Here is a 23,750-nt window from a genome sequence, read left to right on the forward strand (position 1 = left end):
GAGTCTGGGTTTGATGAATGCCAGGAGAATGCTACCTGCCTGACTGCATAGTACCAACTATAAAGTTTGGTGAAGAAGCGATAATGCTATAGGGTTATTTTTCAGGAGTTAGCCTCAGCTTCTTATTTCCAGTGAAGGGAAATCTTTATGTTTCCGTATGCAAAGACATTTTGGACAGTTGTATGCTTCCAACTTTGTGGGAACAGTTTGGGGAAGGCCGTTTTCTGTTCAAGCATTACTGTGCACCTTGGCAGAAATCCACTTTTTCTCTCTAGACATATCAAGTAAGTGCAGTGCACTCCAACCAGTAACTTTCCAGTTGAGTTGTTGTAAATTACCACTCGCAAAATAAAACAGGTGGAGGGAAAGCTAACTATTTCTGAATGGTAATTTAATCTGAAGGTGTTTTCCGCAGAAAGATTTCTTGAGAATAACACATTATTTCCAGTTTTGAATTTAGGAGACAAGTAATAGGATGTAAAGGGGGTGGGTGAGCAGAGACATTTATGTCTCTCAAGGAATAAACACAAAGTGGATAGACTAGGACTTGTAAAGTCAAGATCATGGTGTTCATTAATAGATGTGTGCACCTTTGACTAAGAAGAGAATTAAATACAATTGCAAGAAAAAGTAAGTGAACCCTTTGAAATCACCTGGATTTCTACACTAATATGATGTGGTCTGATTAATATCTAAGTCACAATTATAGACTAACACAATCTAACTAAACTAATAACACACAAACATTTGTACTGTTCATGTATTTTATTTAGCACATTTTGTGTAGGGAGAAAAATTAAAGGGGTTGTCCGTCCACTACCTGACAACTGATGACTTATCCATTGGATAAGTCCTCAGTATATGATCTGTGGACATCCAAAACCGGATTCTCAACAAACACAGAAAGTATGGTGGGCTTTTACATACCGTATTGTAGACGACTGTACTGAAATTTAAAACAAAACAATTTAGCCAAGTAGGCCTTTATTCATCAGACCCCTCCGGAGCCAAGGATATTGCAGATCCACACCTTGGGGCCCAAATTTTATTGAACTTTTGAGGCCATTTTCAATTAAACCCTTGATTTTAATAAACTGTGGATCCCCTTTAGCAGCAATCACCTTCATCAAACATTTTCTGTAGCTGCAAATAAGAGTTGAGGAGAAATGTTTGACCATTCCTCCCTAAAAATGTGTTTCAGTTTATTAATATTTCTGGGATGCCTGGCATACACAACCCCCACCCATTCCTCAACTCCTCCTCCAATCCGTGCAGCTTAAAAACACGTACAACGCCCGCCAAGTGGCGTGGTGTTCCTCAACGTCTGCAATTATGTCCTCGGGTTGAAGGACGTACGAGTGGGAGTTCAGATAGATAGTGATACCTAAGTATGCACTCTAGAAATGCTGATGTCAAAGGTGAAATAAATCTAAAGGATTTCCTTTCTACAGTCATATGGGCAGTGATATGTTACTAAGCTCATCCGATTCACAATGTCAGTAGTGACAGCTACTTTGGGGAATCCTCTGTATTAATTAGCAGCACTCATAATAAAGGAGGACATTACATATAGCGGGCAATAGAAAGAATGAAAACAAGCCCATTTATAAAGTCATATTATGGTGATGACATAGCCATAAAAAGTAAAAAGAAGGGTATCCTGATATTCCTACAAAAGAATATATTGCTGGAAAAGACAAAGGGAGAGAGACACAGCTATAGATAAACAAAAAGGACCTTAAAAAGCACAACTACCTTCTGCTGGATTAGACACCTCTACATCGGCGCTGGAGTCTGACTGAGTGGCTCCATTGTGAGCCTGGTTATCATTACTTTTTAAAGTAAGTTTGTGGCTGTAGTCTATCCTGAGCTGCCTTCTTTCTATTTTTTACCTTGTTTATACCTTGTATCTCTTGACTGTTTGTTAATCCCATTCATTTCCAATTAATTTCCCCTGATGAACACTAATGAAAGGTGGAAATGCCTTTGGCCATTTATACAGTGAAATACCAGGGTGCACCAGAGATAGGTTCCTGACGGGGTCACCGCTTTGGGGCAGTTGCTCCATGGCAGGTAAGACATCTAGATGAATGAGAAGGGCTAGATATAGTTTCCCCTCTAATATTGTTGCCCCCCTAAAAAAAAATCTTCCCAGTGCTGCACTTGGAGTGTGTTTTGTTATCTTACCACTGAGGTTAAGGACCAGTGGTTATTTGGACCCATTTCACAGATTAGTCCTGTGTAATGCATACATGGGCTAACTAAGTATGACTTGGTGTCAGTCATGTGAACTCCCCCTATACACACATACAGTACATACATCTTCTGACTACCTAGCATTCAGTAAGCAACAGGGTAACATGACATACATGTGATTGGCCAACATAAAGTACACATCCATGGGCTAAGTGAATAGAACTATTGGTGGAATAATGAACAACTACTTCAATGTGCCTGTATTTACTGTCTCTAGATGATTTATAGGATGGCTGCCTGTCTCTAGGGGATTTTCTCATGTTGTTCATACAGTTAACTGTAAGAAAAAAAAACTATACACAACATATAGAGAGGAAACAGTGAGAAGAATGTACGCAGACTGTGGGGAATATATTAAAAGTTTAACAAAAATTCAAAAATTGGAGAGAAGGGGGCGGTGTTTAGCAGAGGGGCTCGGCCTCCCACGGAGTGACAGATTTACTATTGCGGGGGTAGATTTGCATTTCTGTTGCATACACAGCCAAAGCTGCCCCAAATTTATTAGGAGGTGTGTACTTCTTAAAAAATTCGGCATTTTCCGCCGACTGAAATTAGTTTACCACTGCCACTTCAAATGCCAGTCTTAATATATTTCTCCTACTGCATCTTCTACACAGACACTGACAGACATGTTGATGAGATGCTGCTGTAGGTAGAAATACTTTATAACTTCTGCTCCTCAGTAAAATACTATTCACCTTTTAGATACCTGGACAGTGTTACCTAGTGGCGTAACTGCCGCTGTAGCAGTCGTAGTTGCTGCTATGGGGCCCGTGGCATGAGAGGGCCAGTGTTGCCCGCCGACATGGCCCCCACCATGCCTGGCAGTGCTGCTAGCAGCCGTTATGGCTGCTACAGTGGTAGCGATGCCCCTAACATTAATGGACCGGGCGGCACAGGTCCCCTCATGCCCGCTGGCATCGCTAGCACCCAAGGAGGCCCCCGGTGCTAGCGACAGCCACATTCACTTGTATCTGCATCCCCAGGATGCAGATACACATAAATACTATAGGCTGCAGGCCACATTAGGCCTGCAGCCTATAAGGCACTGGGAAGACAACTGCGCAGGCTGGCGTGATGATGTCACTGCATCACGTTGATCTGTGCATGCGTCCCGCCCGGTGGATGAGCATCCGTCGCGGGAACGGGGCAAGGTAAGTACAATTATTTTTTTTTTTGGGGGGTTGTGGCACTATATACAAGGGGGGAGCAGGGTGGCACTATACAAGGGGGGAAGCAGGGTGGCACTATATACAAGGGGGAGCAGGTTAGCACTATATACAAGGGGGAGGAGGGTGGCACTATATACAAGGGGGAGCAGGGTGGCACTATATACAAGGGGGAGCAGGGTGGCATTATATACAAGGGGGAGCAGGGTGGCACTATATGCAAGGGGGATTCAGGGTGGCACTATATACAAGGGGGAGAGCAGGGTGGCACTATATACAAGGGGGGAGCTGTGTGGCACTATCTACGAGGGGGGCTGTATGGCATATTAACAAGTGGAGGGGTCTGTGTGGCGCAGTTTACAGGGGGCTGTGTGTGGCGCTATCTACAGGGGGCTGTGTATTGCGCAATCCACAAGGGACTGTGTCTGGCAATATCTACAAGGGAGGGGGACTGTGTGGCAGTATCTACAAGGTAGGGGGGCTGTGTGGCACTATCTACAAGAGGGGGGCTTTGTGGCACTATATACAAGAGGGGCTATGTGGCACTATATACAAGAGGGGGCTGTGTGGCACTATATACAGGGGGGCTGTTTGGCACTATCTACAAATGGGGTGTGACACTGTCTATAGGCAGGGCAATATAGCACTGTCTACAGGGGGATGTATGGCACATTCTACAGGGGGCACTATCTATAAGGGGGGCTGCTTGGGGCACCCGGGGGGGCCCCAGTCAAGAGTTTTCTATGGGGCCCAGTCTTTCCTAGTTTCGCCCCTGAATAGGCCCCAACATTTTTGGAGTTCCTCTGGGCCTGTAAGGCACTATACACAAGGGGGAGCTGTGTGGCACTATCTACTAGGTGGGCTGTGTGGCACTATATACGAGGGAGTGGGGCTGTGTAACACATTATACAAGGGAGGGACTGTGTGGCACTATATACAGGGGGAGCTGTATGGCACAATATACAGGGGGGGCTTTATGGCGATAGCTACAGGGGGGCTGTATGCCACTATCTACAAGGGGGACGATATCTACAAGTGGGGTGTGACACTGCCTACAGGGGGCTGTATAGCACTATCTACAGGGGGGCTGTATGGCACAATCTACAGAGGGGCAGTATATACAGGAGGCTCTATCTATAAGGGTGGGCTGTGTGTGGCACCTAGGGGGCCAGTCAAATTTTGCTATGGGGCCCAGTCTTTCCTAGTTACGCCCCTGGTGTTACCAGAATGCTAGTGGTCGCATGATATGTGGGTGGTGGGTCACATGACTGACGCCATATTTAATACATTTAGTTATCCTATGTATGCATTACTATAAACTAAAATGAGGGCTATACCATAATACATGTATATTTAGAAACCTATACGGTTTCCTATTCTACAAATAAAAATTAAACAAATAAAAAACACGACAACTCCTTTAAGGTCAGGACTCTGACTTGGCCATTCCAAAACACAAATCTTCTTTTTCAACTATTCTTTAGTTGATTTGTGTGCTTTGAATCATTGTCTTGTTGCATCACCCAATATCTCCTTAGCTTCAGGTCATGGACTCCATGGTCACCTTACATTCTCCATTAAAATGTTTTGAAAGCTCTTGAATTCATTGTTCCCTCAAAGATCGCAAGGTTTCCAAGCCCTGAAAGCAAAGCAGCCGCAAATCATAATGATCCCTCCAGCATGCTTCACAGTTGGAATGAGGTTTTGTTGTTGGTGTGCAGTGTTCTTTTTCCTCCAAACATAGTTTTGGGCATTTGTGCTAAAAAGTTCCACTTTTGTCTCATTTGTTCACAGAATATTTTTCTAGAGGCATTGTGGAACATGCAGGTGGTTGAATGCAAACTTGAGACCGGCCGCACTATTTTTTTTGGAGAGAAGTAGCTTCCTTGAACACTATTCTTGTTCATTTCTTTTCTAATAATGGACACATGTACAAAAGTTTTTGTAAAGTCTTCAGTAGTCTTTTGCTGTTGCCTTGGGTCCTTTCTGACCTCTTTCAGGATTTCCCGTTTTGCTATTCGAGTGATTTTAATAGGACGCCTCCTCCTAGGGAGAGTAGCAATTCTTTCCATTTGTAAACAATTTGTCTAACTGTGAAATCATGTACACCCAGGTCTCTAGAAATTATTTTCAGCCTTTTCCAGCTTCATGCTTCTTAGTAACATGTCTTCTGAAAGTTGTTTATCTCGAGGCATTGTTCACACTAACTAATCTTTGTTGAAAATAATAGATTTGTCAGTAACCAGGCTTGGTGTGCCTTTATTTAATGAGCAAAGCACATGTGAAACCCACACTTTCAACCTCATCTCCCTAATTGAAACACCTTTTGGCAATTAGCTCTTGGGGAAGTTATTAACACAATTATTTGTTCTCCCTGCTTTGTGGTTATTTACTCAATCTGCTCCATAAAAGACATAAACAGTACAACTATTTGTGTGTTATTGGTTTAGTTCAATTGTGTTTGACTATAGTTGTGACTTAGATAACAATCAGACCACATTTCGTTATTATTCAATGCAAAAATCCAGGTGTTTCCAAAGGGTTCACTTACTTTTTCTTGCAACTGTCTGTCAAAGAGGTGGCTAGCTTGAGAGATGGAGAAGCAAAGAAAGTAAAATGTTATTGTTTCCCCATGGGCATATAGATAAAATGATTTATTTTGCGACATGATATATAATATATATGGAGAAGATTCCGCAGGGGAGAAACACATCCACCAATGATATTACACAGATCCAGACAATTTCTGCATATAAACAGATCGTTTTCTCTGTTAAGATTAACAAAAGACGAGTGAAAGTTTTACAATTTTAATAAAAATCTATTAAAAGATATATTCAGCATTTGGTGCCAAGCCCAGAATAACACTGGTCCATTCCACCTATACCTGACCCTACATGGCTTTTGCGAAACTGAAAATGTGTCTTACTCACCACTGCTCCACCACTTTTTCCCATTAACTATGTAGCTATCTCCATCTCTTTTAATGAACTCCATGTTGGTGGTGTCACTGGAAGCTACATCAGGCTCTGAAAAGGAAAAACATAATGATAGTAATTTATAGTCATTCTCTGTAGCCACAGATCTTAGTATCCAAGAAGTATTGTGTAGAGTGAAAAAAAAGGCAAAAAGGCTCATCTCCAGAAGTTAGAAAACTGTCTCTCTAGTGCCACCTACAGATGACTACCCAGTAAGTCAATATCCAACCCTTCAGGCCTTATTCAGACGGCCATGTTCGGTCCATGATATACGGACCATGTGTCGGCCTTGTTTCCCGGACCGACCACAGTTCAGGGAGCCGAACTTCTAGCATCATAGTTATCTATTATGCTAGGAGTCCCTGCCCTGCCTCTCCGTGTGAATACTATCTCATACTGTAATCAAGTTTTCAGAATGGGACAGTGTTCCCGCGAGGAGGCAGGTACACTTTGCATCATAGATGCTAGGAGTACGGCTCCCTGAACTGTAGTTGGTCCGGGAAATACAGGCGACACGGTCCGTATATCACGGACCGAACACAGCTGTCTGAATAAGGCCTAATAGAGCCATGAAACATGACGTAGGTTATTAGCCAAACCAGAGACAAGTCATGTTTCATAGCACTAAAAAGGGTTGGACATTGACTCACAGGGTAGTCACCTACTGGTGGCACTAGAGAGACATTTTTCTTCCTCTTGGAAAAGTGCTATTTCGCATACTTTTTTCCCAGTTTCTCTTAAGACTCCTACTAGCTGGTTTCTGCAAGGAGAATCAGTACCTTCCAAGAGCCATATTGTACTAACACTACTTTCTAACTACAATTAGGGCCACAATTTTAAAAGCTTTGCTGGGTTTTTATGACTGATGCTGCTACATGTTACATTGTGGGAAAAATATTTTAAAAATCCCTCTCCCGTTTTAAACTTGCAGCATATTTGTGGCATTCCTACTGGGAAAAAAAATAAAAATCAGTTATAATCATGGTTATTATGTTATATTATAACAGCATCATAGGGATTCTGATATGGTCTAAGGACAGGGGGAAAAGTACTGGTACCGTTGGTACGATGGATCCGGCCAAGCATCATTATAAACAGAAGCCACAAAACAGGTGTGAATACATCCTAATCAAATTTGGTTTCTTTGTTTAAAAAAATAAAATCCATCCCCATTCCAGTATAATTTTTTATTACAAAAATTCAAACAAATGTGAAATTATCTACAATAATTAAGCCATGGGCTTTAGCTGGGATGAGTATCCCTGATGTTAAATTGTTCTATTATGCTACCTTCCTGGACCAAGAAAAATAATTGTGGAAAAATGAGGATATCAGACGCTGGGCCTCTTTAGAAAATTGTTAAAAAGCCACCCACTGATATCTTTACTGGGACTAACCGACTATTGTGTATCACATCCAGGAGCCTGTGATTGCATTAAAGCCACATTAAAGAGGTTTTCCCATATTCAATATTTATCACCTATCAGCAGCATAGGTGATAAATATCTGACAGGTGGGGATCCAACCACTGGGACCTCCACTGATCCTGAGAATGTGCTTACCTGGCTGTACTTGTGTGCCCCATATAAATGGAGCAGAACTGCGTATGCTTGGCCACGGATCCATTCCCTTTCTATGGCGCTGCCGTACGTCTAATATTGTTTCCTTCTTGTGGTGAATTTATGGGATATTACATCCTCTACTGTAAAGTACAGATGTGCCCACCCCTACCTTTGCTTTAATTTGGTTAATGACTTAAATTTATCATGAAACAAGTTCAATACGATATTGCAACTTGCTAGGAAAATCCTTGACAGGCTGCAACCAACTCACATCACAACCACTGGGTGGTCACACACAGACACAAGGTTGCAGGGTTAGCGCTTTTATACAGGTTGGATAACTCTGAGCTCTTATGTGCTTTGGACATTTTTAGTGCCTCACCAGACTGTTTTAAAAAGTGTCTAGTTAGAAAAGGGGGCGTGACTTAGAAAAGTCTTAAAATGCACCAAACTGAGAAAAAATTAGGTGCAAAATATTTTAAATAAGCCAACCAAGAGGTGTCGTAAACAAGAGAACATGACTTGCAAGATGCGCCAAATCTATCACATAATATGCTGCATCTTCTGCCTGCCAAGTCTAGTTCTGCGGTGCCTACAAACTTTCGCTTATCTCAGTATAATTATCACGTATTGATTTCAGAATGTGGCGATTATACATTTATTTAATATTTAGAAAACTCATTGAAGTGTATTATAAATAAATGACATCTATTGCACGAGTCCACTCTTTCAACGTCATTTTGCCAGGAATCTCTGCATTTATTATTAAAATACAATATACTGTCATTCTTTAGGTGTTACTTTCAATGAAATAGTAACACTTCAGATAGATCTCCATTAAGAATTCTCACCCATCATGCAGAAACAAGACTGGATTTTCCCTGCAAGTAGAGGCTCCAGCCACTGTTTCCTCTGCTCCTCTGTGCCGTACATGTGAAGCACCTCCATGTTTCCTGTATCTGCAAATAGAATTAATGATCTTTACCACAAAGTATATTGATATCTGGGAAAAAATGCTCATTGCATCGGGCGCTTCTGTGTGACTGATGCGGTGATTACCACAGACCCATAGGGTGTAGGATAAATCTATTTATTGAACAATTTGTTATAAAACAATAAAAGAAATAAAAAAGATTGAAAGGACTGCTGCAATGCGTTTCAACCTCGTGCTGAGGTCTTCGTCAGGCATAGAAGTCTTAAACATCATGCATCTTAAATAGCCATATCATATGGTTCACACCCGGGTTAAACTATCAAGGTCGAAGTTCATTATGGGAGTTTTTCCAAAAGGTAAGTGAGGATCGTTCTTATTCCTAAACACACTGTTTGTTGTTTTTTACGGACATATATTTACATCAAATATAGTTTTTTATTAGTTTTTTGTTTGTCTTGCCAGCAATATATGTATAAAGAGTATATATTGGCAGATTTCAACTTATATTACAGAACCCTTCAGGGCTCGATGTATTAATGTTACTAACAGCGTTTTTCAAGACTCTATTTTACATCGGACTTATTCCTCTCATATGCGATCTGGTATACTTTTAACCAATTCATTCAGATGAAACTGTCATTTCTTTTTACTAACTTATCTTAGGGCATCAAATTAATATTTCTTTTATTGGCTTATCTTAGGACATCGAAGTTCCCCATAATGTCAAGGAACTTCATGAAGAAGAGAAAATGCTGAAGGTATTATTACCGATATATTTTTTTCTTTGTTATTTCTTTCTCTGTTTTCTATCTGTTACTCTATTTCGTAGGGTTTATTTATTTTCTTTAATGTAGAACACTTGTGTACTACATTAATATAGAATTTATAATAAACACTTTTTTCTTTCTTTTCTCAATTTTTTAATGATTTTTTTCCCCCTTCTCTAGCTCTCTGTTCCATATATCTTCTATTTATCTCGGATAATTCAGATTTTTTTTGTTGTAATCAAACTGAGTCTATTTTTTCATTCAGTCCGTTTTGGCTCAGGGATTCAAATTTAAAAATCCAAAAGGATTCCCGTTTGTTCAATAACAATGTTCTGTTGTATGTTTTTATATCTATCTGTTCAACAGGAGAGATTTTGATATTTTTAAAATTGGATTGATGGTATTGTAGCAGATGTCTGGATAAACTGTGTTTGAGAAATCCCTTCTTGGCATTATACCGATGTCCATTGAGCCTACTTCGTAGTGTCTGAGTATTGGTTAAAAGTATACCAGATCGCATATGAGAGGAATAAGTCCGATGTAAAATAGAGTCTTGAAAAACGCTGTTAGTAACATTAATACATCGAGCCCTGAAGGGTTCTGTAATATAAGTTGAAATCTGCCAATATATACTCTTTATACATATATTGCTGGCAAGACAAACAAAAAACTAATAAAAAACTATATTTGATGTAAATATATGTCCGTAAAAAACAACAAACAGTGTGTTTAGGAATAAGAACGATCCTCACTTACCTTTTGGAAAAACTCCCATAATGAACTTCGACCTTGATAGTTTAACCCGGGTGTGAACCATATGATATGGCTATTTAAGATGCATGATGTTTAAGACTTCTATGCCTGACGAAGACCTCAGCACGAGGTTGAAACGCATTGCAGCAGTCCTTTCAATCTTTTTTATTTCTTTTATTGTTTTATAACAAATTGTTCAATATATAGTTTTATCCTACACCCAATGGGTCCCTGGTAATCACCGCATCAGTCACACAGAAGGGCCCGATACAAGGAGCATTTTTTTCCCAGATATCAATGTTTGATGACCACGTCGAGGAAACTCCAGCATAGGAGGTATCCACCGTGGGTCTGCTCCAGAGGCTAGCACAGTGTACCGGAAACTATATCAGATGAGCAACAAAGTTAAGTTGTGCTGACGATCCTGAACAACTTTACCAGGTGAGTCGATTACTACTCAATTACAAATAAAAGATACTACCAGAATATACAGTATCACCCTAGAGGAGCGTTGTTTCCCTTTTTGTCTTTTATCTCCAAGTACCACAAAGTATATATTAAGGCCCAATCTTGCTGTAGTAATCTCAAATTGTTTCAGAAGCATTAAATATCTCTGCAGAAACTGTTTATTTTGCTTCTTGCAGCACCCCTATCTTCAAAGTGTATCCTGCAAGCTGCGATACCTCAGTTGCCTAGCTAGTACTCCTCTTTGTGTCTGGGTGACCACCATTAGAGTATGAGCAGCTACATGTACAAAAGTGGTCAAAGAATGAATATCTGCTATATAATACACTGCCTCTCCATGCTACACAGGCTCATTTTAGGTCCCTCCTATTACTGCCTTCTGATAATGTAAAACAGTCATGTTTGAATTTATTGAGCAAACAGACATACTGAACAAAGGGTAAAGATCATCTTGTAGTAAAAATAAATCTATGGATAATAATTCAGAATAATGCTGGTTTGTGCACGATGAAAATACAGTACACACTCATACATTCGTAGCTGATGTCAAGAAGATCCAGCCATTTAATATTCAGCATGTATTACATAATTATTGTCATACCATAGGATCGTTTTAAGGTAGATTTAGGATATTAGAAAATCTGCCAAATACAGCACCAGGACAATTATCGTGTGCATATTAATTAAAGGGATTGCCCAGTTTAAAAATTCTAGTTTTATATACCCTATTATGGAATTCTGAAATAATAGAGGGGGTCCCTGATCTGGATCGTCATCTCTTGGCCATAGTGGAAAGCGGCTACAAAAAGTGTCTCTAGATATAGAGTTCCTGTCCTGCATTACACAGACAACCAATTGATTTGAATTGGCACCATGTAATGCTTCATTTCACCTGTGGTGATGCTGCAGGGAAATTATTTACTGCCTGGCTTCCCCACGGATTACAACTGATAGCTGGGGGTTCCAGCAGGGGACACTTTGTGCCGAGTGTTCAAGTTTTTAATCCTCCAATGTTGGTGCCTTGCCCTGCAACCCAATAAATTGCTATAGAGTACGTCTCTCATATGACACAAGTCGGCTAGTCCTTCCCCGCTGCCCTCCTGCTACCTCCGCTTTCACATGAGCAGAGACACTGTGGAGCAGGGGAGCAGTGTTCAGTGCTCTCATACTGCAACTAACAGCTCTGAGCACAGCAAGCTAAGACAGTGAGAGCAGTGCACGGATGAGATCCTCTCCCTGTGCACTCTCAGGCGACATACATCAGATCAGATAAGACTCCTGTAGGGTATAAAACGATTTTTACCTACTGTTAGGAGTGATAAGTTATACTCTATATCCGCTGACAGCTCTGAGCACAGTAAACTTAGATAGTGAGAGCAGTGCACGGCAGGGGCGTCGCTGCGGTCTTAAAAGATCAGGGGCACAAGCCCTGAGACATATATTTAACACTCCCCCAAAAAATTTTTTTAGGGTTAGGGTTTTTTTAGGGTTATGTATGTAAAAAATTTTTTTACATACATATCAGCGATAGCATATCTATAAGACTAAGGCTCCTATAGCTACACCGCTGGATAGAATTGGATGTGTTGTCTCAGCAGACAGTATCACACATGACAGGCTTAGATACATGGCCCAGCAGACAGTATCACGAATGATAGGCTTAGATACATGGCCTCAGCAGACAGTATGGCAGATGATTGGCTTAGGGCTCATTCAGACAAGCGTGATTCTCGTCTGTGTGTTGTGCGTTGAAGCTATTCCCACATGCGTGAGTTTTTAGGCAGCGAGTGTCCATTGCGTGAAAATCACTGCATGGCCTATATTGGTGTATTTCACGCACCTAGCCGCCCATTGAAGTCAATGGGTGCGTGAAAATTACACTGAAAAAAAAGTGCTTGCGAGTGCGTGAAAAACACATGCCACACACAAAGCACACTGATGCAAAACGCAACGCACATGACCAGATTTACGTGCGTTTTTTACGCACGTAAATCTGTAATTCTTGTGTGAATGCAGCCTTAGATATAGGGCCCCAGCAGTAAGTATCGTTGTACTAACCCTCAGGGACAAATTTGTCATTTCTGGATCCCCAAGCAAAGTTATGTCTCGGGGCTCTAATCAAAGACGCCTGTAGAGCGTTCCCATCACAATGCCCCCTGTATATAGTGTCACAACCCCCTGCATACAGTGTCACAACCCCCCTGTATATAGTGTCACAACCCCCCTGTATGGTTCCACACACAGTCCCCCTGCCATACATCCCCCTTGTAGACAGTGCCATGCAGTCCCCTGTAGGTAGTCCCACATGCCCACCTTGTCTCAGCAGACAGTGTCATACATGATAGGCTTAGATACATGACCCCAGCAGACAGTATCACACATGATAGGCTTAGATACATGGCCCAAGAGACAGTATTACACATGATAGACTTAGATACAGTGCCCCAGCAGTCAGTATCACACATGATAGGATTAGATACAGTGGCTGAGCAGACAGTATCACACATGATATGCTTAGATACATGGCCCAGCAGAGAGTATCACGCATGATACTTAGATACAGGGCCCCAGCAGTAAGTATCCCTGTACTAACTTGTATTAACATATGTTCAGCCCCCCCAAAAAATGTGTTTGCGTGTATGTATGTGTGTGTATATATACACCGTGTTCCAAATTATTTTGCACATTGGATTGAAGTGTCATAAACATTTAATTATTCGTTTTTCAATTAAACTCATGGATGGTATTGTGTCTTAGGGCTCTTTGGATCATTGTAATCAATCTCAGACACCTGTGATAATTAGTTTTCCAGGTGTGCCCAATCAAAGGAAAACTACTTAAGAAGGACGTTCCACATTATTAAGCAGGCCACAGGTTTCAAGCAGTATGGGAAAGAAAAAGGATCTCTCTGCTGCCGAAAAGCGTGAAATAGTGCAATACCTTGGACAAGGTATGAAAACATTGGATATTTCAAGAAAACTTAAGCGTGAAAAGATTTGTGGCTGATTCAGAGCACAGACGGGTTCGTTCGGATAAAGGCATAATGAGGAAGGTTTCCGCCAGACAAATTAATAGGATTAGGAGAGCAGCTGCTAAAATGCCATTGCAAAGCAGCAAACAGGTATTTGAAGCCGCTGGTGCCTCTGGAGTCCCGCGAACCTCAAGGTGTAGGATCCTCCAGAGGTTTGCAAGTGTGCATAAAGCTATTATTCGGCCACCCCTAAACAATGCTCACAAGCAGAAACGGTTGCAGTGGGCTCAGAAATACATGAATACTAATTTTCAAACCGTGTTGTTTACTGATGAGTGCCGTGCAACCCTGGATGGTCCAGATGGATGGAGTAGTGGATGGTTGGTGAATGGCCACCATGTCCCAACAAGGCTGCGACATCAGCAAGCAGGTGGCGGAGTCATGTTTTGGGCTGGAATCATGGGGAAAGAGCTGGTAGGCCCCTTTAGGGTCCCTGACGGTGTGAAAATGACCTCTGCAAAATACATAGAGTTTATGGCTGACCATTTTCTTCCGTGGTACAAAAAGAAGAACAATGCCTTCCGTAGCAAAATTATCTTCATGCATGACAATGCACCATCTCATGCTGCAAAGAATACCTCTGTGTCATTGGCTGCTATGGGCATAAAAGGAGAGAAACTCATGGTGTGGCCCCATGTTCCCCTGACCTCAACCCTATTGAGAACCTTTGGAGAATCCTCAAGCAAAATATCTATGAGGGTGGGAGGCAGTTCACATCAAAACAGAAGCTCTGGGAGGCTATTCTGACATCCTGCAAAGATATTCAAGCAGAAACTGTCCCAATACTCACAAATTCAATGGATGCAAGAATTGTGAAGGGGATATCAAAAAAGGGGTCCTATGTTAACATGTAACTTAGCCTGCTAAGTTTTTTTTGATTGAAAGAGCTTTTGATTTCTGTAAATATGACCTCCTGATGCTGCAAATTCAACAAATGACCATTTTAGTTCTCTTTACAACCTTTAAAATGTTTTGTTCTCTGTTGTGCATAATAATTTGAAACACTGCATTTTGAGTTTTTAACTTCTAAAAAAAAATCTGTTATCATTAGGAGATTTGTTTAATAAAATTTGTATTATACTCCAACGGTTGATGGCTTGAAGATTATACTGACTGTCATTTGCATAGACTATTTAGGAAAATCAGCGAAAAATAACATTTGCATAATAATTTGGAACGCGGTGTATATACACTACCATTCAAAAGTTTAGGGTCACTTAGAAATTTCCTTATTTTTGCAAGAAAAGCACAGTTTTTTTCAATGAAGATAACATTAAATTAATCAGAAATACATTCTATACATTGTTAATGTGCTAAATGACTATTCTAGCTGCAAGCGTCTGGTTTTTAATGCAATATCTACATAGGTGTATAGAGGCCCATTTCCAGCAACCATCACTCCAGTGTTCTAATGGTACATTGTGTTTTCTAACTGTGTTATAAGGGTAATGGATGATTAGAAAACACTTGAAAACCCTTGTGCAATTATGTTAGCACCGCTGTAAACAGTTTTGCTGTTTAGAGGATCTATAAAACTGACCTTCCTTTGAGCTAGTTGAGAATCTGGAGCATTACATTTGTGGGTTCGATTAAACTCTCAAAATGGCTAGAAAAAGAGAGCTTTCATGTGAAACTCGACAGTCTATTCTTGTTCTTAGAAATGAAGGCTATTCCATGCGAGAAATTGCCAAGAAATGGAAGATTTCCTACAACAATGTGTACTACTCCCTTCAGAGGACAGCACAAACAGGCTCTAACCAGAGTAGAAAGAGAAGTGGGAGGCCCCGCTGCACAACTTAGCAACAAGACAAGTACATTAGAGTCTCTAGTTTGAGAAATAGACGCCTCACAGGTCCTCAACAGGCAGCTTAATTTAAATAGTACCCGCAAAACACCAGTGTCAACGTCTACAGTGAAGAGGCGACTCCAGGATGCTGGCCTTCAGGGCAGAGTGGCAAAGAAAAAGCCATATCTGAGACTGGCTAATAAAAGGAAAAGATTAATATGGGCAAAAGCACACAGACATTGGACATAGGAAGATTGGAAAACAGTGTTATGGACAGACAAATCGAAGTTTGAGGTGTTTGGATCACACAGAAGAACATTTGTGAGACGCAGAACAACTGAAAAGATGCTGGAAGAGTGCATGACGCCATCTGTCAAGCATGGTGGAGGTAATGTGATGGTCTGGGGTTGCTTTGGTGCTGGTAAAGTGGGAGATTTGTACAAGGTAAAGGGATTTTGAATAAGGAAGGCTATCACTCCATTTTGCAACGCCATGCCATACCCTGTGGACAGCGCTTGATTGGAGCCAATGTCATCCTACAACAGGACAATGACCCAAAGCACACCTCCAAATTATGCAAGAACTATTTAGGGAAGAAGCAGGCAGCTGGTATTCTATCTGTAATGGCGTGGCCAGCGCAGTCACCAGATCTCAACCCCATAGAGCTGTTGTGGGAGCAGCTTGACCGTATGGTACGCAAGAAGTGCCCATCAAGCCAATCCAACTTGTGGGAGTGGCTTCTGGAAGCATGGGTTGAAATTTCTCCCGATTACCTCAGCGAATTAACAGCTAGAATGCCAAAGGTCTGCAATGCTGTAATTGCTGCAAATGGAGCATTCTTTGACAAAAGCAAAGTTTGAAGGAGAAAATTATTAAAATAAATCATTATTTCTAACCTTGTCAATGTTGTGACTATATTTTCTAGTCATTTAAAATGGTTAATGAGGGATGTGTGTTTTTTTAAATTTAAATAAAAAATAAATTTCTTGTCTTTGTATTTTTTTAAACTTTATTACTATCGCCTTATTAATAGCTGCTGGCTGATTGACCGTGTCCATTACTAAGGCGGGGCTTGGTGTTAGCCAATGCAGACACTAATCCTACCACTATTACCCCAGTACCCACCACCACCAGGGGTACCAGGAAGAGTTGGGTACGATCCAGTACCCGACCATCTGTATTGATGGTTGGGCACTGGGGCGGCCGCAAGCTGGTATTATTAGGCTTGGAAAGGCCAGAAACAGTGGCCCTTCCCACCCTGGTAATGCTAGTCTGCTGCTGCTATGTTGTATATGGCTGGTTATGAAAAATGGCGGGGACTGCACAACGTTTATTCCATTTAAAAACATAAAAATGACGTGGGTCCCCCCCATTTTTTGATAACCAGCCATATACAACACAGCAGCAGCAGCCTAGCATTACCAGGGTGGGAAGGCCACTTTTTCTGGCTTTTCCCAGCCTAATAATACCAGCCTGTGGTCGCCACAGTACCCGACAGCCACTGCAGATGGTCGGGTACTGGATCGTACCCAGCTCTTCCCGGTACCCCTGGTGGCGGTGGGTACCGGGGTAATAATGGGGGTTAGTGTTAGCCTCTGCACATTACTTAGTAATGGACACTGTCAATCAGCCAGCGGCCATTACTAAGGCAGTAGCAATGAAGTTTAAAAGAAAATACAAAGACATAGAAAAAATATATTTTATTGAAATAAACCCCCCCACACAACCCTCATTAACCATTGTATTGAAAATAAAAAAATCCGTCATTGAAGTAGTCCTCAAATCTGACGTAGTACAATGACCAAGCCTGTAATAAAAGACACACACAAAAAAAAAACATTAGTAACACATGTGGTAAGCTTAGATACAGTGCCCATGTGTGATACCGTCTGTTGGACCCTGTATCTAAGCCTAGTAACCTACCACATGTTAGGCTTAGATACATGGCCCCTGCAGACAGTAATCTTATACAGTATAAGATTACTGTCTGCTGGGGTCTTGTATCTAAGCCTGCCTTGTGGTAAGCTTAGATAAATGGTCTAACAGATCGTATCACACAAGGGCCCTGTATCTAAGTCCATGTGTGCTGCTGTGTGTTGGACCCTGTAGCTAAGCTTACAAGAGGCAGACTTAGATACAGGACCCCAGCAGGCTGTAATGATGTTACAATTGCCCAGCTCTTTGGTGCAGCAGATGTCCCGACACCATCCAGCATCGTGATGTCATGCGCGGCGCACAGCGTCATGATGCGAGAACACCTCAGGACTTCCTCTGCGCTCGGGAAGGAGGGTAAGTATTTGTGTTGTTACTATAGTAACAGGGGCCCGTGTATTTTAGGACATAGGCCCCAGTTACTATAGTAAGTTTCTATAGATGCGGTGCGGTGGCCGCAGCCCGGTCGCAATCCTGACCGCTGCGACCCCTATAGTGGCAGTCGCCTGGGGATCTGGGGCACCGGGCCAAAGATCCGGGGCTTGGGCGCCCCTGGTGCACAGATGAGATCCTTTCTCTGTGCACTTTCAGCCAACACATTTGAGATCATATGAGATGTCCTGCAGGGTATAGAACGTTATCACCCACTCTCAGGTGTGAGAATTTACACCATATATCAATGCACCTTACCAGTATTGTGAGCCTATTATTAAAATTCTGCAGGTGTTAATTTATAATAAGACCATCAAAAACCATTGCAGTATATACAGCTACTTCACTGTTCCTAGGAACCAGAACGGTGATTCAATGTGAGGTGCTGTACTATCATCACCAGCTAGACTACGTACATGCTATCAGTAACAGCACCACCAGCTCATACTGCAATTAAATAAGTGTATATGTAGGTGTAGGTCTCCAGGTATAGGTGCAAATACAAGTAAACGTTGAATTTTGCCTACTAGCACTCATATTACTCATACACAATAATAGAGAGACAACTATAACATAGAAATGTTGGACATTAATTGTTTATTGGGGCCAACTAATGTCCCTCAAGAATGCAGAATTAGGTGTTCTCTGCATTCTCTATAATTTCACCAACATTGGACTTTTTAATATCTCACTATAATTTAATAAAGTAACACATTTTAATCTCAATTGTTATATAACCGCACACTGTCCTATCTTTTCCTTTTATAGTTTACTTCATATTGAACGGTGGTGCACACCTTGTGTGGGTTTTTTGGAAATGTATTATATTTATAATTTTTGAGGGCATTTGCCAATCCTTCCCTTAGGACACTTTGTGACCAGCTTATTGTTAAGGGACCCTTCTAACAGGTATGGCTTGGCCAAAGCGGAGAAATCCTCAAATACAGTGAGAAAATGTCCATTATAAGCCTCTGAGATCTTGAATTTCTACTTGAAAATCTCAGTTACTGACTTAAATTCTTACCAAGTGGCATGTTCCTGTGACTTAAAACAGAATAAGCACCAGGAGTAAAACTCTGTGGAAACCATATCAAAGTTATGAGGGTAATATGTTTTAAACACTTATTCTACAGGATTTAAATATATTTGTCAGGTTGTACGACTACAAAGGGCCGCAATAAAACTTAAATCACACCCATATACAATGCCTGCCAGAGAGTGCCCCTATACACAATGCCTGCCAGAGAGTGCCCCATACACAATGCCTGCCAGAGAGTGCCCCTATACACAATGCCTGCCAGAGAGTGCCCCATACACAATGCCTTTTAGGGAGTGGCCACATACTCAATGCCTGCAAGAGAGTGCCCACATACTCAATGCCTGCAAAAGAGTGCCCACATACTCAGTCCCCAGAAGCTTAAAGGAGTTTTCTGAAAACCCCAAAAAATGGCTAAAGGCAGGAAATTGGCTTAAATAACAAAAGAAACATTGCTCACCTGGTATATCCCCCACCGCTCCAGCACTGCCGCTCTGGTAATCCAGCTAGTCTTTGTTTTTTGTCCTTCAGTGATGACCTGCTGACTATCAGCACCAGTGGCTACAGTGATCACGTACAGGTAGACAACACATTATCACTGCAGGACAGCCTACAAAGTTTGGCGGTAACACTGGAGTAGTGGTGCTGGAGCAGTGGGGGATATACCAGGTGAGTACTCTTCTTCCATTATTTTATCACATTTTCTGCATTTAACTATTTATATGGCTCTCGTAAATCCCTCTTAACTACATTGTGGCACTGAAATTTTGCCATAAAGAAAATCCAAAGGCCATTAGCACAAACCTACAGTGTATTTTCATCTGGCACTTCTCCTCCCTATCTTCAGAGCTTGTACTCTCAGTTAATGCAATGACAGAACACCATCTAGCTTTTTCCTGTCTGTACAATGACTGGATCGTCTAATCTGCGCAGAATAACTACTGCTGACCACAGCTATTGTCTCTTTCATGAACAGACAGTGTGGTCACAGATACAGTAAGCTATCGACAGCCGAGGAGAAGCTGGCTACCTGACCATGTAGATGGGATGACTTGAGTGAAGAATGCAACAGCAACATGTTGCAGGGTATTTTATTATTATTACAGAAAAGGGGTTTTGCATGTTCATGTTCTTATTTTCTGATCGATCGGAATGTCCATTAGATGTTGGTATTTATAAGATACATACCTGGTGCTTGACAATTAAAAACTTCTGGAGCAAAGAAACATTTCCCAGTTTCTTCTGCAATAAAGGCATAGTCTATCTGGCTAAGACCACTGACAGCTGGCAGAAACAAGTTCCACAACCCTTCAGCTTTTGCCTGTTCCTGGACAGAATTAAAAACAATTGTAACGCTCATCCCAAAGGAAACTCTTCCTACTGTAAATTTTGTTCATAAAGCATAGATTGCTAACATTTTAAAAGGTTGGCCAGGATCAGAAAAAAAATGGAGAAAAAAAAAAAATGACTGAAACAGGGGCACTGTTAACCATGGGCTGTATCAGGTATTGTAGCGCATAAAATGAATGAGGCTGAGCTGGAATAGTCAATAGTGGGGTTATTTCTAGAGAGAATATATATATATATATATATATATATATATATATATATATATCTTTAGGGTGGATTCCTACTTGTCAAATTTTGTTGCAGAAATCCATTTTTATGGGGTTGTTTCTGCAGCAGGTGCATGGATTTCTTCAAGTTCTATTCTTATGAATGGAACAAATTTTTAGTCGCAGGAATTTCGGCTACAAAGTCTTTCACGTGTGAATACACTCTTAAGATCCACTTGGCCTAAACTTTGTCCTAGCACTAAGCTCAAATTCAACAGTTCTAAGAATATCTGCAGTGGCATGTTTGTATTTGCAATGTTACTTGTATACCTGTGGCTATTTACCTTGAGCTTTTCAATGACCAGTGGTTTCTTCCATCTAAGTGGGGAGTTTTCATGTATGGTATAATATTCCAAAACTTCCTAAAAGTACATAAAACATATTAGCTTGAACAATAAAGTTGATGACAAAAAATATACTTAAAACACATAACCACATGCAATGTATAAGCTAAATTTAAAGGATTTTTCACTCCACAAACATCTATGCCATGTTGATAGTCTATGCTACAAGTCATTGATCGTTGGGAGCCCAACCACTAGGCCTCCCACTTAACCCAAGTTTCAGTTTCCAAGGATTGGAAACGTTAGCAATTCGTGATCAGTTATCTGAGCTTTTCAACTGTTAAAAGTTTACAGTGTATTTACTTTAGTGTATATCAGGGACCTTTAGACCAGTGGTTCTCAACTTGCGGTATGCAGACCAAAGGGGATACTCGGCGCAGCCTAAGGGGGTATGTAAACGGGGGGGGGGGGGGCTGATCTGGGATCTGTAATTTTTAGGGGTTTGATCTGGGGGTAAATCTGGGTGTCTAATTTTTATATATCTAGGGGTCTGTTCATACAAGGAGGGACTGATCTGGGGTCTGTATACAAGGGAGTCTGGTATGGGGTGTGTATGTAGGGGGATTTAGGCCTGGGTTCTTTATACAGGGCTGAGGTCTGCATACAGTGGGTGCCTAGCCTGGGGTCTGCATAAAGAGGATATGGCCTAGGGTCTATATCTTAATTTAGGTGGTCTGGTGTGTGTGGTCTGAATCCATTTTAGGGTCTGCTGTAGAGGCTTAAATGGTATCATTGGTGGCGTGTCCTATATAAATAGGCAAGGCATAAGGAAGAAAAAATGCCACCCAATGGAGCCCATTATCTTATAATTGGCATTCCGATGTGTTGTCCGATGTTTTGACAGGTAGAACAGTGCTGCATGCTGCGCAATTCTTTTCATCAAATCTGGACAAAATTTACGATGGAGACTACAAACTGAGCCTCTGAGGGCAGTGAGAGCATAGCCTTATAAACCTGCTGGGTTCAAACAGATATGTAAATAATAGGTCCATAAACTCACTGGACTGATGTTTGTATAAATGAACAAGCAGCCCATGCAGCAGATATTGAGGAGATCTTACTCACCAACTTAATTGTTAAAACAAAGTCCAACATTTACTGTCATGCACACCCCACATGAGTGTATAACATTGTATGATATATAACTTATGATAATGAATCTAACCTGTTGTGCTGGAAATATGTATTGCTGCATAAACTGCTTAACTTGCTGCAAAACTCGTCGCCCTTTGACACTAAGCAGGAACAGTTCTCCAGGAGAGTTGGGCAGCACAACAGCTGTTTTTTCTCTGCAAAAATGAAAAATATTAAGCACCTCAAATTTTGATGTAAGACTTGATTTAGACTGCCTTAGATGTAAATATCCAAATGTGGAATTAATACATATGATATGGCGATGCCTCAAGTTGCACGAATTTTGGGTGAGAATTATTAAAATGTTTAATGAAGAATTTCATACCAATATACTGTTTGAGGCTGTTAATGCTTTCTTGGGGTACAACTTGGGAATAAAGTGTCACAGACAAAATATAGTGTAAGGGTTAAAAGGACTACAAATGGCAAGAAGGTTAATCACCCAAAATTGGAAGGCACATGACCCTCTTAATGTTGCAAGTTACAATCAATTAATTTTATGAAGAAAGACAAAAAAATATATTTTCTGCTCCATCTCTTGAAAGTTGGTGTGAGGAACGGAATTGATTTTGTATTTCATAAATAAGAGTGTTTATATATTTTTTTTATTGTAATTTTTCTATTGGGTTTTTACTAGCCCCTATAAGATGATACACACCAAGAATAACATGCAGGACCAAAATCCGCTAAAAATTAATATGTTTATCTTGTTAAAAAATACATACATTTGTAACAAGGTTCACACAAAAAATGGAAAAGGGACAGTGTGTAACCCAGGATGAGGGGTAGACGAAGGTGGGCACCCATCTAGGGCATTGCCTTGCCACACTGTAAGGGGGCGCAATTTTCCAATGATTGCTTTTATCAGCGTTTTCTACAAGGGCACTGTGTGTGGCACTTTTAAAAAGGGGCTCTGTATGTTGCAGCATGGGCATAATTCGGCATTATCTACAGGGGGCACTGTGTGATACAACAGGGCGCACTCTGTGTAGCTCTGTCTAAAGGGGTCCTTTGTCTGGCGCTGTCTACAGGTGGCACAGTGTGGCAATGTCTAAAGAGGAACAGCGTGTGTCACTTTCTACAGAGCAAGAAATTGAAGAAAAAGTTCATTCTGTATTATGGAATCGGCGCCAGGCTGGTAAGTAAAGATGAAAAGTGTATAATAAAAGTATTACTTTATTCATGCAGACTGGTTGAATAAAGAAATCATTTTATCATACACTTTTTATCTTTACTTACCAGCCTGGCGCCGATACCATAATACTGCATGAAATTTTTCTTTGATTTCTTGCTTTTATCTTCATTCCCGCAACAAGGATTAATCCTTCCAGGGATGGCAGTAGGTGGCAGCCGGCTAACACCAATAATGCACAGACTCAGAATTGCAAGACTTCTTTTGGTAGTGTGCCCACTACTAAAGAAAAGCATTAAAGTGAGTCTGTTTCATAGATTTACTTTGAAGTGTATCAACTAGACACGGGGCGACAACACCTCAGAGGAGCGCCACTTCTTCATTTTTCTTCACCTTCGTACTTTCTACAGTGGCCACTGCGTT

The 23,750-nt window shown here is 41.1% G+C and overlaps 1 protein-coding gene across 1 annotated transcript in view; it reads right to left on the reverse strand.

The window, feature by feature from the left end:
- LOC142651877 (acyl-CoA dehydrogenase family member 11-like) overlaps window positions 1-23,750 on the reverse strand; it is a 260,668-nt gene that overhangs the window by 75,893 nt on the left and 161,025 nt on the right. Inside the window, exons 9-13 of the mRNA XM_075827102.1 lie at window positions 22,227-22,350; window positions 21,002-21,079; window positions 20,290-20,428; window positions 8,817-8,924; window positions 6,359-6,454 (exon numbers count right to left, since the gene is read on the reverse strand). Coding sequence (XP_075683217.1) covers window positions 6,359-6,454; window positions 8,817-8,924; window positions 20,290-20,428; window positions 21,002-21,079; window positions 22,227-22,350 — 545 coding nt within the window. The remainder of the gene's footprint in view (window positions 1-6,358; window positions 6,455-8,816; window positions 8,925-20,289; window positions 20,429-21,001; window positions 21,080-22,226; window positions 22,351-23,750) is intronic.

This window comes from Rhinoderma darwinii, chromosome 5 (genome assembly GCF_050947455.1).
Source record: "Rhinoderma darwinii isolate aRhiDar2 chromosome 5, aRhiDar2.hap1, whole genome shotgun sequence".
In the NCBI taxonomy this organism is placed as follows: Eukaryota; Metazoa; Chordata; class Amphibia; order Anura; family Rhinodermatidae; genus Rhinoderma; species Rhinoderma darwinii.